The 13,722-nt window shown below is 53.0% G+C and overlaps 1 protein-coding gene across 2 annotated transcripts in view; it reads right to left on the bottom strand.

The window, feature by feature from the left end:
• FAM135B (family with sequence similarity 135 member B) overlaps window positions 1-13,722 on the bottom strand; it is a 278,770-nt gene that overhangs the window by 72,361 nt on the left and 192,687 nt on the right. For both annotated transcript variants that reach the window (XR_006815335.1, XM_045981336.1), the window contains exons 5-7: window positions 12,616-12,686; window positions 7,410-7,583; window positions 2,620-2,746 (exon numbers count right to left, since the gene is read on the bottom strand). Coding sequence is in view for 1 of the 2 variants with exons in the window: in XM_045981336.1 (XP_045837292.1) it covers window positions 2,620-2,746; window positions 7,410-7,583; window positions 12,616-12,686 (372 nt within the window). In the remaining variant the exon portion in view is untranslated. The remainder of the gene's footprint in view (window positions 1-2,619; window positions 2,747-7,409; window positions 7,584-12,615; window positions 12,687-13,722) is intronic.

Genomic DNA, 13,722 nt, shown 5'->3' with positions numbered 1-13,722 from the left:
GGGCTCTGCACGGTCTCCAAGGGCAGCTCCAAGGGCACACAGACCTGGGCATGTGATGCTGAGTAAGCTGGCCTCTATCCCCAGCCACTCGGGCCCGCGCGGAGGAGGCAGGGGTGCCTAGAGTTCAGCGTGGAGGAAGCATCTGGGAGAGAAAACAAAGACTAGGAAACCCAAGAGTGCTTCCCAGAGGTGGTGGCATCTGAACGAGGCATCAGACGATGTGGGTAAGAGTTCCTTATGGGACACTGCATCATAATTGCCCGCATAGCCTCTTGCAGACCTAGCAAAGGTCCTGTCTTGGAATATGTGTTAAAAATGCTTTGAATTGATGTGGAAAATCTGATATTCCCTAATGTCCTATGCCACATTATGGAAAATGTCAGAAAATGGTCCGAGCTGGAGATATTCAGGTAGATCTGCTGGGGACCCTCTGGGGACGCACTTGCGGTGACTGAGGAGGAGGACCCAGCAGAGGGAGCAGTGGAGGTGTGAGGTGGTCACAACCAAGGTTTCAGTCCACCCAAGGGGAGTCTGGAGTGGGGCCTGGCTCTCAGCGGGGGGGTCAGGGCTGATCCAGGGAAGCACGCAGCATCCACTCGTGACAAGGGGTCAGTGTGTGGCCGTGGGGATGCAGAGAGGGAGCAGGAAGTCCCTGCCTGCCACTCCTTCCCAATCCCATGCGGAGCCCTTGAAGCCATCGTGTGCGGGACATAATGCAGACACGCCACTCCCCTACCCCAGGCTGGCTGGCCCCCGACTTCCACTACCTTCTTACTATCTGCTGGGGCCAGTGTCAAAGCTGAGGATGTGGTTCCTACAGTCTGAGCAGCTGCCTGAGGTCCTACATCTACAGGTCACTGGAGACCACCTTCCAGAATGTTCTATCGCATGGAGTCCTGGGTGTTTTACGCAAACAGTGAATCACGGAACACTGCATCAAAAACTAATGATGCTCTGTATGGGGGCTAAGATAACATAATACCAAAAATTATAAGAAAAATAAAATAAAGAGATAATTTGCAAAAAAAAAAAGGGGGGGAGGGAGAAAGAAAGGAAGGAAGGAAGGAAAGAAGGAAAGTTCTATTTGGCTTTAAGGTCTGCTCCTTCTGGGCACAGAGCCCTGTCCTGGGTCTGGGTCCCCTGCCACGCAGGAGGGTCAGTGGACCGCTCCTCAGCCTCTCCTGTGACACAGAGGCTTGGACCAGATGGACACATGACTGCGGGCCAGGCCAGGACACACTTCTGCAGCCAGGCCTCCTGGCTGGGGCTCAGGCTGGGAAAGTTGACCTCACAGGAGAGCCAGCCAAGTCCAGACCCCGCTAGGCCGGGCACCAGGAGCAGAGGGCAGGGCTACACGGGACAGCGTGGACCCCCTTTGGCAGCAGGGGGTGGGCAGGCTGAGTATGGAATGACCCTCCTGACGTAGGTGGGCGTCACCCGACCTGCGAGGAATCTGAGAGGGAGAATGTCCTCTCTCTGCCTGCCTTCTGGCTGGGACACCAGTGTTCTCCTGTCCGCACACTGGACCTCAGGCTGGAACCCCACCCGGCTCAGCTCTGCCGGGTCCCCAGCCGGCAGGGGACAGGTCTCCAACATATGTGAGCCAATTCGTTCCAACAGATCTCTTTATATTCTCACATCGTATTTGCTATGTCAGTGCTCATTGGAAATACTGTAACCCATCCTTCCATCTCTCTATCTCTTGCTGGTTCTGTCTCTCCAGGGAAACCAGACTCACGTGGGCGGGTCCTTTCTGAACAAGTCCCTGATAAAAATAATCCTGTGTCGGCTCAGGAGAGATACAGGCTGTGATGGTGCGTGTGGCCAAAGACATGAACCTCACCGAGGGAAAGGATGGGTGTTGATGGAGAAGAAAGAACAGGGGAAAGGTCAGGGTATGCATATTTGCTGAGCTCCTCCTGAGTACCAGCGCCGGGCTAGGAATTTTACCCTCATGACAGCAACGGCTACACACGCCGCCCCAGAAGATAATTTCGTTCCATGACCTCACCCGGCAGGGGGCAACCTGAGGCCCAGAAAAGCGAGCAAGACAGAGACGGAGCCGGGTCTGAAACAGTTCAAGGCCAAGGGACTTTCCAGGTTCCCACATGGTCCAAGGGAAACCCCTCACAACACGCCCTCACAGGGACCACCCAGAAGAGATTCGTGTGAGGACCCTGGGGTCGGTGTCTACCCCAGGGCCTGGCATTGGCAATACGTTTTACAAAAAGGCAGGAATGGATGGACAGGTGACAGGAAGGGACACACACCACGCCTGCAAAACGGAGGGTGATACGGTTTCACTTATTTGTGGAGCATAACAAATGACATGGAGGACATTGGGAGATGGAGAGGAGAGGGAGTTGAGGGAAATTGGAAGGGGAGACGAACCATGAGAAACCACGGACTCTGAAAAACAACCTGAGGGTTTTGAAGGGGCAGGGGTGGGAGGTTGGGGGAACCAGGTGGTAGGTAATAGGGAGGGCACGTATTGCATGGAGCATTGGGTATTGTGCAAAAACAATGAATACTGTTACGCGGAAAAAATAAGTAAATAAAAATTAAAAAAAAAAAAAAAAGGGAGGGTGACCTTGGGGCCACATCCCATGTGGACCTTACCTCTGAAGAAGTCGGCTTGCAGTATCCAGCTCCGAAGACCAGGTTTTCCAGAGAGAGGCTGGACTGCTCTGGTCCCGTGTCCGGCCCGCCTTTACCAAGCCAGGAGCCTCTTCCCGGACGGGTAAAACTGAAAGGCAGGGGAATTGAAGAGGAGAAAAACAGTGTGAAGAAGAGCGCGGGGTTATGAGCTCAGCCCCTTGGGGCCATTCATGGGGCGCTGTGAGATTAGCCATTTATAGAAGTACGTGGCCCCGCCCCCAGGATGCCGACCCGACAAGGCAGCACAATTGGCATGAGCTCCTGGGAGGCAAAACGGCACACGCCCTGCTCTGTGGACTAAGAAATACCCCTGAAGGCCAACCACGTGCCTGCCGAGAGACACTGAGGCAGAGCTCCCGGGCCACGGGACTGGAGGGGCAGACGGGACGGGCTCCAGCCAGAAGGACGGGGGTTCCATCTGCTTCTACTTCGGGGCACAGTCCGGGGTGAGCTCCTCCAACCCCGCCCCTCCCCGAGCCTCCGTCTGTCCTCCTGTAGAGGAAGGGGCAACCACAGCCCCCTCCAGCACAGGTGCTCAAGAATAATCCTGGAAGGATTTCATCCAAGCGACGACCTGCCTTCCTGCTTAACATCCTGACAGGGAACGAAAGCTCCCATTACATTTCCGTTTAATTCATTTATGCAAATATGTACCAGGCGCACGCCCCACAGCGGGCAGAACGTTAGGGGGCAGGGTGGCCTGAGGATGCAGCCGTGGCCCTCTCCGCAGAGATGTTTCGGTCTGGGGAGGGACGCAGAGGTGACAGGATGAAGGCAGGCTCAGAACAGTGGGCACAGAGAGCAGTCATAAAGCCAGCTGCGCGGAGGAGGACGAGTTGGAGGTGAGCCGCACGGAGAAGGGCCCAGAGGTTAGAGGCCGCCAGTGAGGCTGGTCCGCCCAGGCTCCAAGCCCAGCGGAGCTCCCAGAAGCTACGTGACACGGGTACGTTTTCAGCCTCTGGGTGCTTCTGAAGGGCTGACACCTGGGAACCGTGGTTCCCAGCACTTTCCCCAGGGGCTCTAAGGATTCCTGAGCAAAGCTCAACGCGGCTTCAAGGACAGCGCCAGGCAAAAAGTCACGATTCCGTAAGCGCTCCAGCTGCTGTCCGTAATACCACGAATGCAATAAACTCTCACACCGTGGTGACTGTCTACACGGCTGTTGTTGATAACACCACAAATATTAATGCGTGTAACGTAGTCACTCTGACTTGTTTGGAACTGTCATTTACAGCAAATGCACGAACTACACATGGATAAAAGGAGCACTGCCGAAAACAGAGAAGGCGTGCATGAGCTGTGATGCTCACGGCACATTTGGGGACAGGCGGCCGATTCGTAACTGGAAGGACTGGCTATTTCACTTAACGGTGGGCTTGATCAGCCTATCCAGTGGATCCGAATCCCTCCCACGAGATCCAGCTCTCCTCATGTAAGGGGTAAAAATCAGGTTCTCTTCGGGGTTTTTCAGGAAAGGCAGAAGGTGTTTTGAGGTTAAATTTTAATTGCACACCTGCTTCTTCCTGAGTAGATTTAACCGATGCGGTGAAACTCACTTTTCTGGAAAAAAACTAGCGTTCACCCTATTTGACAGGCATTTCCCTTCATTTTAAAGGGTTCCCTCTGTTCCCAGCCACTGTGAGCGAACTAATAGAAACCCTTCCTGTAAGATCCAGAGAACAGAAGACAGTTCTATTTTTACCCCCATCCCGGGAGGAGCCAGGCTCTGGCGCTGGGTAGCTCCGTTTGCTCCTCTCTGCCGCGTCTGATTTGCGAGGAGCTTTCTGTCAGAAGGTTACATTTTCTACAAGGAGATTCCAGATCCCAGGTCCTCCTTAGATTGTATCAGGGCTCCCAGCAGCAAGAGGAGTGACGCCTGCTTTTCACTGTGAACACTTAATCTCCTAGTGGGACCCTAGTGGGTCCTCCCGCCTCTAGCCTGATGTCACTCCCAGCCCAGCCCACTCTGGCCACTGGAGGGATCTTCAGGAAACAGGCTTTATCAAGGGAGGCTCTGGCTCAAAACCTTCCCTGCCTCTTTCTTAGACAGTAAACAGATTCTCAGTTCTGTACCATGTCATTAGCGACACCGCTAAATGTGACCTTACCCTCCCCAGTTTATTTCTCGATGTCACAATATCTGATCCCCTGGGTCTAGCTCAAAGGCTATTTCTTCTCTAAAGCTGGTCCTGGTTTCCTCAGAGCAGAACTACTTCTTCCCTACGCTTACAGTTTGCTCTGCTCAGTGTGTGCTTAGGAGGTGCTGGCCAGGAGGCCGAGATCAGGGCCTACAACATGGTAGACACTGCCCAGATACGAATCTGCTGAAGGCATGACCCAGGGTTCTCTGTGCATGATCTCATTTAACCTTCCTGATACCCTCCTGGCATGCACCGAGGCAGAAGCTCGGGGAGCTAACATCACATGCTTGAGCTAACAGGCTTAATCAGCAGGAGGCTCAGGACAGAACCCGGGGCCCTCCTGCCGCAGAGCCGACTTTGAACCCCATCCTACACCATGCTCCCAGAATGGGTTACACAGTGAACTAGATTTGGGTCCCTAAGATGTCTCTGCCCCTCCAGGCCCCAGGCCTTTCGGATCCCGGATGCAATCTGCTCATCCCAGAGCTTCTTGGCTCGGCCTTTCCAGAAATGACTAAAGCTTAGGGCACCCACCTGTGACGGAGCATGCGTTCACCAAGTGCAGCACACAATGTGAGCTTCCTCTCGTTGTACCCCCCTCATTTCTGTTGGGTTCATAATCCTGCTCATTTCATAAGTTCGCTCCTTCCTTCCTCCCTCCGTTTCTCCCTTCCCTATTTTGATGTTGAAACTGAACTCTTAGAGAGGTTAGATACCTCTCTGAGGACCCCCAGAAATTACCTGGGGGTCCCAGACATCAGGCTGGGCCTGAAGCAGCCCAGGCTCAGGAGCTTCGTCCCTGGACCCAGAACAGCCTGCAGGGCGCTCTGCTTTCCCAGCCGGGCTCTCGGCTCACCTTCAGGGGTACACGCCGACCACTCACACAGGACAGCACCGCCGGCCATCTGTCCTGCGCCCCTGACAGCAGACGAATTGTGACCTCACGTCTGCACCAAGGCCACTCTCTACCGAGCCGTGGAGCGAGCACACAGCCAGGGGGGCAGCCTTGCAGGGCCTTCATACCCTCTGCTGCTTTCTGGACTCTGTCTCCTGCGATTTCCCAAATTCGGGTCTGCTTTCGTTTGCTTCTGCCGTGTTTTCTGTCAAACTCTGCTCAGCATCTGCCATAGGAAAATGCCATCCAAGCCGAGGGGCTCCCTCCATTCAACTCTGCACTCTCTGAGGGGAGCATCTTCAGCAATGACTCCTCGGTATACTGTGTGGGTCCTAACACCCGTCCTGGGGCACAGCAGGCCTTCAGTATAGGCGCTGAGAAAGAACGATGACTAGTCCCATAGGCTCCCATCCGGAGGTCTAGTTCCCACGGAGGAGCTCAATCCGTGATGGGCAGGAGAAGGTCACACTTGTTCATGCTTGCCAGCAGGGCTGGGGACCAGGCACTCCGCACACACAGCCCATGGCACCAGCTCTCTCCACGTCCAGTGCCCTTGGCTCCATTCACGGGCCTTGAGCTAACCACCCCATAGACTCTCCCCAGTTCAAAACCCAGTGCTGCTCAAGGCCCACCTTATGCAGGGTCCCCCTTGTTCTCAGAAACTAGGCTTTTTTAGCCCACTGAGCTTTTCTCTCCAGCCGACATTTCTTGACTTGGGAATTATTGTTGACTTGATACGTAGGCATCCCGTCTACCATTCAGGGTCGGTGTCTGAATTAAACCCATCAGCAAACACAACCCAGGGTGGAGCTCAGCCAAGAGGCCCAGGGACTGAGTGAAGGTCTCCAGGGGCAGCATCTCCTGGCCAAGGTGCCTGGTCAGGACCCAGGTTCCTCCTTCCCTATTCACTGACCCCAACCTAGGCCTTACCCAACAATAATCAGTGGGGACTGCAGTGTCCCCCACAGGCATTTTAACTCCCAGTGCGGAGAAGCTGTCTTGAGAAGGGACCCCGGAAGGTTAGTTCTTTTCCAGGACTCCAGGCTACAAGAGTCTCTGACTACCCCTTTGCACACCCGAGCAACTCATGCCCGTGAACACGGGCAAGGTCTCGAAGTGACCTGGTGTAGGTCTGGCCACGCCAGGACATGACACAAGGTCCCAGCTCTGTTCTTCCATTTGTGGCATTCCGGAAACCTCAGCGCTTCCTGGGTTTCACTGGCGTGGAGAACACAGGGCCACGCACAGGGTCCTGCTTTGGAACAAACAGCAAGCCAGGGAGCGGCCAGCAGACAGAGCCCCTGCCCCAGGCCCGGCCACATCCTCTTCTGTGCACGGACTGCATGAGGGCTCCTGGCTTAGCGATGAAGACGGTGTGTCTCAGGGACACGCGGGGACCTCTCAGCTAAGGCATCGTTAGAATAAGCAAAGCACAGCACGGGGTCCAGGTATGATCCACCGCTGGCAGGTTTCCAGCCCCCGGCTCCGTGACCATGCACCCCTGACTCCCGATGCCCTCCCCACACCCCGCTCACCTCCCCCCAACTCCCGAGGGAGGCCCAGAGCCTTGACAGTCATCCTGGAAAAAGCTCCTGTAGTCGGCACCCGTCAACCCCAGCCAGGCCAGAGCCCCCCAGCTGCCCCGGGGATGGAGCGTAACAAGAAAGGCAGAGCGGCGTCCCCGCCCCTCCGGGATCATGGTCATCGCTTCCTACCTGATCAAGGGCTGCTGCAGGGCCACGAGGGCGGCGTGGACGGTCACCGAGATGACTGACAGGTGGAAGTAGTCGAACATGACGGGGACTTGGTGGTGCAGACCCCTCCAGGCGTGGAAGTGTAGGCCGAGCGTGCGGCTGCTGATCAGGGGGGCCCCCGCCACGTCCCTCAGCCTGGAAGGCAAGTGAGTGCGTGCCCCTGAGTGGTGGCGGGCCAGCCCTGCTGTCACTCAGACAGGTCTGCATGACAACCTCTCCCCGGGCCCACCACCACGCACACATCATCTTAGTCAATCCCTACAATCACCCTGTCTGGTAGACATCATTTCTCCTGGGACTGGCAGAGGAAGAAACCCAGTGTCCAAGACAAAAAAAGAAGTCAGGAGGCATCACACAGCTATTTCTCTCTCTCTGCAGCCCAGGGGCTCCAAGGCATGGTCACCAAGCCCCCGTCAGGCCGGTGATGGAGACACACTCGGACCCTTTCCAGGCTCATCTCAACATAGAAGCTCTCCATGGTCTCCCTCCTCCACTTCTCCTTCCCCTCCCCCACTGCTCATCTCCCTCCCCCACTGCTCCTCCCCCTCCCCCACTGCTCATCTCCCTCCCCCACTGCTCCTTCCCGTCCCCCCCACAGGCAGGAGAGCACTTCCCTTGTAAGTCTATGCTCTCTACTTGATCTCTACCTCCTAAGGCCAGGAAATGTGACTAATCAGCCTTTCTATCCCCAACACCTAGCATCTTATCTCGCACACTATAGAAGCTGGCCCAGTGTTTGCTTACTGAAGAGAATAATTGTCTGGCCAAATGAGTGTATGAGTCCCTAAGCATAGCGATTAAATAGTCTGACCACTTTTATCATGGATTCCTCCACCTTTGTTCTAGCATTTTGTCCTTGGTGCCTGCCTGATTCCCAAGAGACGAACTGGCTGGTAGGCAAGGTCCCACAGAGCCTCTGGTGACAAAAATAGGGCTGCTTCTTCTCTAAATAAAATTCCTCCAGTGCTAATCTCAAACTCTGGAAACTAATCCCTCAGGTTCTCCAAGTTTCTCTGAGCCAGAGCACTTGGGAAGCCTGGATGGACATGAGTAGAGCAGAAGCTCAGAGAACAGTCAGAGACAAACTTCTCCTTCCTCCATAGATGGGGAAATGAGACACAGAGAGAGCAAGGGGAGCAAACTTCCAAGACCTGCCCCAATGTTGTTTCCTGGAATCCTTGCTGCTTATGGCTTGTGTGCAAGAGAATGCCAAACACCCAAATCACAGCAGCCCCGTGTGACTCCATGAAGAGACCACAAATAGGGCCTCCTCTCTTCCCCAGGAGAAGCATGATTTGGGAGGGGCTAGGAGGATCCCTTCTGAGCCTCAGAAAGTCATTAACATTTATAGTCACTTTAATTCTGAGAACAATTACTGAGGCTTTACCATGAATGGAATCCAGTGCTTTTTCCCTTAATCCATGTGACAATCATATGAGGTCTTTCCCAGCCTTATTCCATTTACAGACAAGGAAGTTAAGCCAGCATGAGTAAACTGACTTCAAAGTCCTAATACAAAACCAGAATGCCAGACCCGCATTTATCTGACCATGCAGTCCATTCTGTATCACTGGACTGTATTAGAATCCATTTGTACACAGGCTTGTGGGGATCACAGAGATATTCTTAGGCTAGAACAACAGAGGTGAAGTATATGTCAGGGTAGTAAAGATGTCAAAAATGTGAAAAAGAATTTCGGTCACATGAACAGGAGTAAAGACCTCAGAATAAGGGAGGTGATAGCTGTTTTGTGCTCTACAAGGTGGACAGAACCAATCAAGAGAGATAGAACTCAGTCCATAGTGGTTTCAATGTAGAAAGGATGGGGGTAAACATGAGAGCACTGAGAGGAAAATGTCTGCGTTTCTATAAAGGAAATTTTTAAAAAATCAAACGAAAAACAAAAAACAGAGAGAAAGAGCCCTGATATTTAATTGGAAATGGAGAGATGACTTTATCAAAAAGTCTTGTTTATCTAATCTTAAAGGGTCAACCTGACTGAGAATTTTTCCAAGTGGTTGCATGGACTAAAATCCAGGGGAACCGAGGGAAGGCACACAAAAAGGACTTGTTGCTTAAATAAAGAAGACTTTCCTCATAGGCAGAATTGCCCAGGGACAGAATGGGATCTGATGGGCAGGAGTGAGTTCCCTGTCCCTTCGCAGGCATATGCTCGTGGACCTTCACAGTGTAGCAGGTGCGAGCCCGAGGGAAGACGAGAGCAGGCTAATCTTGACTTTGGGGATGGGATAACCCTCCGTCGGGAGGGGGTGCTGTCCTGTGCCCTGCAGGACCTTCATTGCCATCCAGAGACTCTATCCGTCACATTCAAGTAGCAGCACCCTGCGCGTAACAATCAAAAATGTCTCCAGATGTTGCCCAAATGTCCCTGGGGACAGAATCACCCTGCCCACAGTGAACCACTGGAGGAGATGGGTGTCATGAGACCTTCGAAATCCCTGAGATTGTACATGGTGCTCCTCCGACTGGTCTCCACTCTAGCCTATGTGGTTCTAAAGATGCCTCTGCCTGGGTCATGTTTCAAAGTCTAATATGTGTCCCCAGGATGTGCTGCAGACACTGTCTCATCCTTAAACCCAATTTATGAAAATGAAAAAATATGGTATTAGAAATTTCGCCAGCCTCTGGCTTCCTGTTCCTCTTAGCTAATCTTATACTCCATGAAGTCCCCCGTTCTGGTTGTGATTAAGTGCTCTGTGTTGCCGAAAGGAAGGGACATAGGGAAGCCTGGACCCGTGTGCATCTAGGAAGCCACAAAGAGGAAGAAGACATTGATGAGGCCAGCCACACACTTGAGATGTTGTCTCTGTTATCTTCATAACAGACCAATGAGGAACCAAATGTATAATAAAGTCCATTTTATAAATGAGGCTGCTGAGATGTAGGAACGTTCTGGGACTTGACTAGCATCTCATGGTTGATGAGCACAGAAAGTGAGATGCTGAATTTCATGTGCTTTTGCACCCATTTCTGTTAACCACTGTTTTGATGGCAAGATGGTCTCAATTCCTGGGTCTACCATGACTATCATTCAGGCTGCCTGGTGGGATGCAGGACTTCTAGGCTGAGGGGTAGGATTCTCTGATGACTTAGACGTGTCTACCACGGAGTGACAGGTGAATGTTTCTGAGGGAATCAGGCACAGGAAGAGAATACAGGTGGATCAATGAGATGCATGAAAGATAGAAATCACAGATGTTTGAGGGGACATCTGAGACAAAAGCCAGGAGCTTCACTTCTGAGTCTCTAGGTTAGGAAGAAAGCCAGCCTCTTATAGGGGCTCTGAGTTCAATATGGCTCTAGAAAAATAAGCCATGGGGATGGTGTGAAGAGAAAAAGATATCCCAAGCATCCACCATCCCATGAAGGAATAAGCAGCAGGTATGAGGGAAATGCATGGCCAGAAGGGCTGGGTCCAGACAAGAATGAGCAACCTGTGATGTTGAGCCCAGACCCCATGGCAGGACCATGGACAGATACTCCTGACGCCCGGGACACTAGACGTGACCATCTACACATCAGTAGGAGTCCATTCTCAAGGTGCAGACACATAAGGTCACCAACGTCTCAGAGAATCCCGTCTGCTTCCACTCCTCATGTTATGTAAACTCCCAGACGCATCTCAGCGTTGAGACCATCCTTGAGAACGGGGAGAAGGCTTCAGGAGGGAGTCTGAAATTTGAAGGGATGATGGGATCGGGGGATCGGGGGACTTTTCCACCTGCACCAGACCATTGGCCACCCAGTTCTCCATTACCCACGGCGGAGCACGAAGCATCGGCTGAAGTGGTTGTAGACACCAGAAGGGGATATTAATTTGTGGAGAGAGGTCAGAATAATTCTCCGAGAGTCTGCTAACAGAACAGAGGGGAAAGGAGTGTCGTGCCCATAACTGTAAGCCTCATGAGAGGGATCTTCAAGCGAGCTTGCCCTGGGTCCCTTAGAATTGGGAGAACGTAGGTCCTTGTGCCTGCCACATCCTGCAGAAGTCCTTACGAGAGAAGCTGAGGGTCGGTGTATCGGCCCCAGGAGGAGTGGGCAGGATTGCAGGGGGAGGGAGGCCCCACCAACGAGGGATTCAAGTGCCTTTGTTCATTTCCCAAGGCCCAGATGTGGGTTCTTTGGAGAAGAACATGCCAGAAGAGCTCCCTGCAAGGAGTAGATGAGCCAGGCACAGGAGGCATCACTATGTCAAAGACCTGCAGGGTTGGAGGTGGGGGAGTGAGAAAGTTTGACTAACTAATGAGTAGATCCCCAAGGAATGTATAGGGATACCCCAAAGCAACTAAATCTGTCTTGCATGACCCCTGCCCACCCCCATCCCCCACCATCTCCTTCCTCCTTACTGCACTTGACCCTGCAAGGTCCACACACCCCAGCTGGGAAGGAGGCAGGAACAAGTATGAAGTCACCCACCGTCCCTCCCCTGCACCAGGAGCGTCCTGACCTGAGCTAGCCTGGGCCGGGGGTGGTGGGGTATAGGCAAGGACGAGGGCAAAGAAGAGGTCAGAAACCGGATGAGAGGTTGCCGTTTTGCTAATATCCTTGACTGGACTTACGATCCCGGAAACAGGGACCATCCCCTTCTGACCTCACAGAACCTGCAGCTGACAGCTCGGCCCAGCAGGAGAGGAGGCCCCAGCACAGCCGGGAGGAAGCAGTTCCCGGAAGAAGAGCCGCTGTCTCCTGCTTGTTTACTCAGCAGGTTACACATAAATGGATTTTCAATTTTCAGAGAGTTGAAACATAATGGCGGACATTTAGTACAAAGACGCAGAATCCCGGCCGAATCTCCCTGGATTCAGAAGGAGCCTTTGAGACTCGCTGCTTCAGAGTATTGCACTGAAAATGAACGGAGGTGCCAGCGACGAGAAGGTGCCAGATAATAAAGGCAAGCGGGCCGGCTGTTTTCTGTGCACATAGCACACAAGCGACCGGCTTAAAATGCATGCCGTCGGTAGTGACCACGCGGACACCCCAGCCCCGTGGCCGGGTGGGCTGTGGCAGTGAAGGCCACTGTAGCTCCTTGGGAACCAGGTTTCTGAGCCACGTTCTAAGGTGCAGCGCCAGGAGGTGCCCCAGGGGCAGGGAAGGGCTGGAGGGAGGAAACTACAGGCCCAGCGCTCAGGACATCAGGGACACTCACTGCTGCTCGCTGTCCGTAAAGTGCAGATCCACCTTGAGCTGAAAATCGACCTCACTCAGTGCCTCCTCCACCTGCAAGAGAAAGCGCGGAGGAGTTAAGGGTCAGATCCGGTCAAGATCAAAAATGTGGCTGGTCTCTTTCTCACAGTTTAAGACAAGCCTCTCTCCACAAGGTTAATTTCACTCCACTTGTAAAGCGGAATTCCCATGCACGTTCCGTGGAATTCCAGCTAAAGGGGAGATCTGTGTGTATTCCCAGGAAAGCAGAAGGAAGGGATTTACGTAGTCAAACGTAGGGGGAAAGTCAATATGCAAAAAAAAAAAAAAAAAAAAAAAGTTAAATAAGTTTGCTACAAGTTTGCTATATCACAGGACTTTTGAGAACCTTATTTCCCCAACAGATTTGATCTGGAATCCTTTCAGGCAGGAGGCAAGTGTTCCGTGGCACCTGCTCTGGGAAGGGGGGGGAGCTGTGAACTTGCCCACAGGAAACCCCATTTGGCTAGTGATGGGACGATGGTGCAAATGACAGTGTCTCTGCCCTCAGGCACGGCCGCCTGCTGGGCACCACTGTCCAGGTGTCCAGAGAAGGCTACTGACGTTCAGGAAAGTGAAGTCACTCTCCAAGGTGGCTCGGCTTCCTAAGCAAGCAGATCTTTCATTTTTGTCTTGAGGTTTGGGATACTCAACCATTTACACTTTGGGACAGTTTGGCATTTCCTGTCCTACCCACAGCTGCTTTCCTTTGTGACTTCCCTGTTTTCATCAATTCGCAAAGGGATCTATTGGTTCTAACTGCCAGCTTCCCACACACACCTAAAAGCTAGCACCCCTCATTCTTCTTTCCCCTGAACACCCTTCCCCCACCTCCAGGAAGACTGCTTGCCAAAAACCAGACCCCCCTGCTGCTCCTGCTCCACGGAGAAACCCAGGTAAGCACCGTGGTCCTGGACCAGAACTCGGGCTCCTCCCCATGCTAGACTGGCCGGAGCTCTTCTTCCCTGAAACCCACAAAATGCTGGTTTCTAATTTCTGTCTCAGCATTCAATGCTTCCTATTACAATTGCTTCAGGTTTCTAACCTGGAAGCCAGTGAGCCAGATTGTATC

This window comes from Meles meles, chromosome 1, assembly GCF_922984935.1.
Source record: "Meles meles chromosome 1, mMelMel3.1 paternal haplotype, whole genome shotgun sequence".
Taxonomy (NCBI): domain Eukaryota; kingdom Metazoa; phylum Chordata; class Mammalia; order Carnivora; family Mustelidae; genus Meles; species Meles meles.
This window is presented reverse-complemented; position numbering and strand designations above follow the sequence as displayed.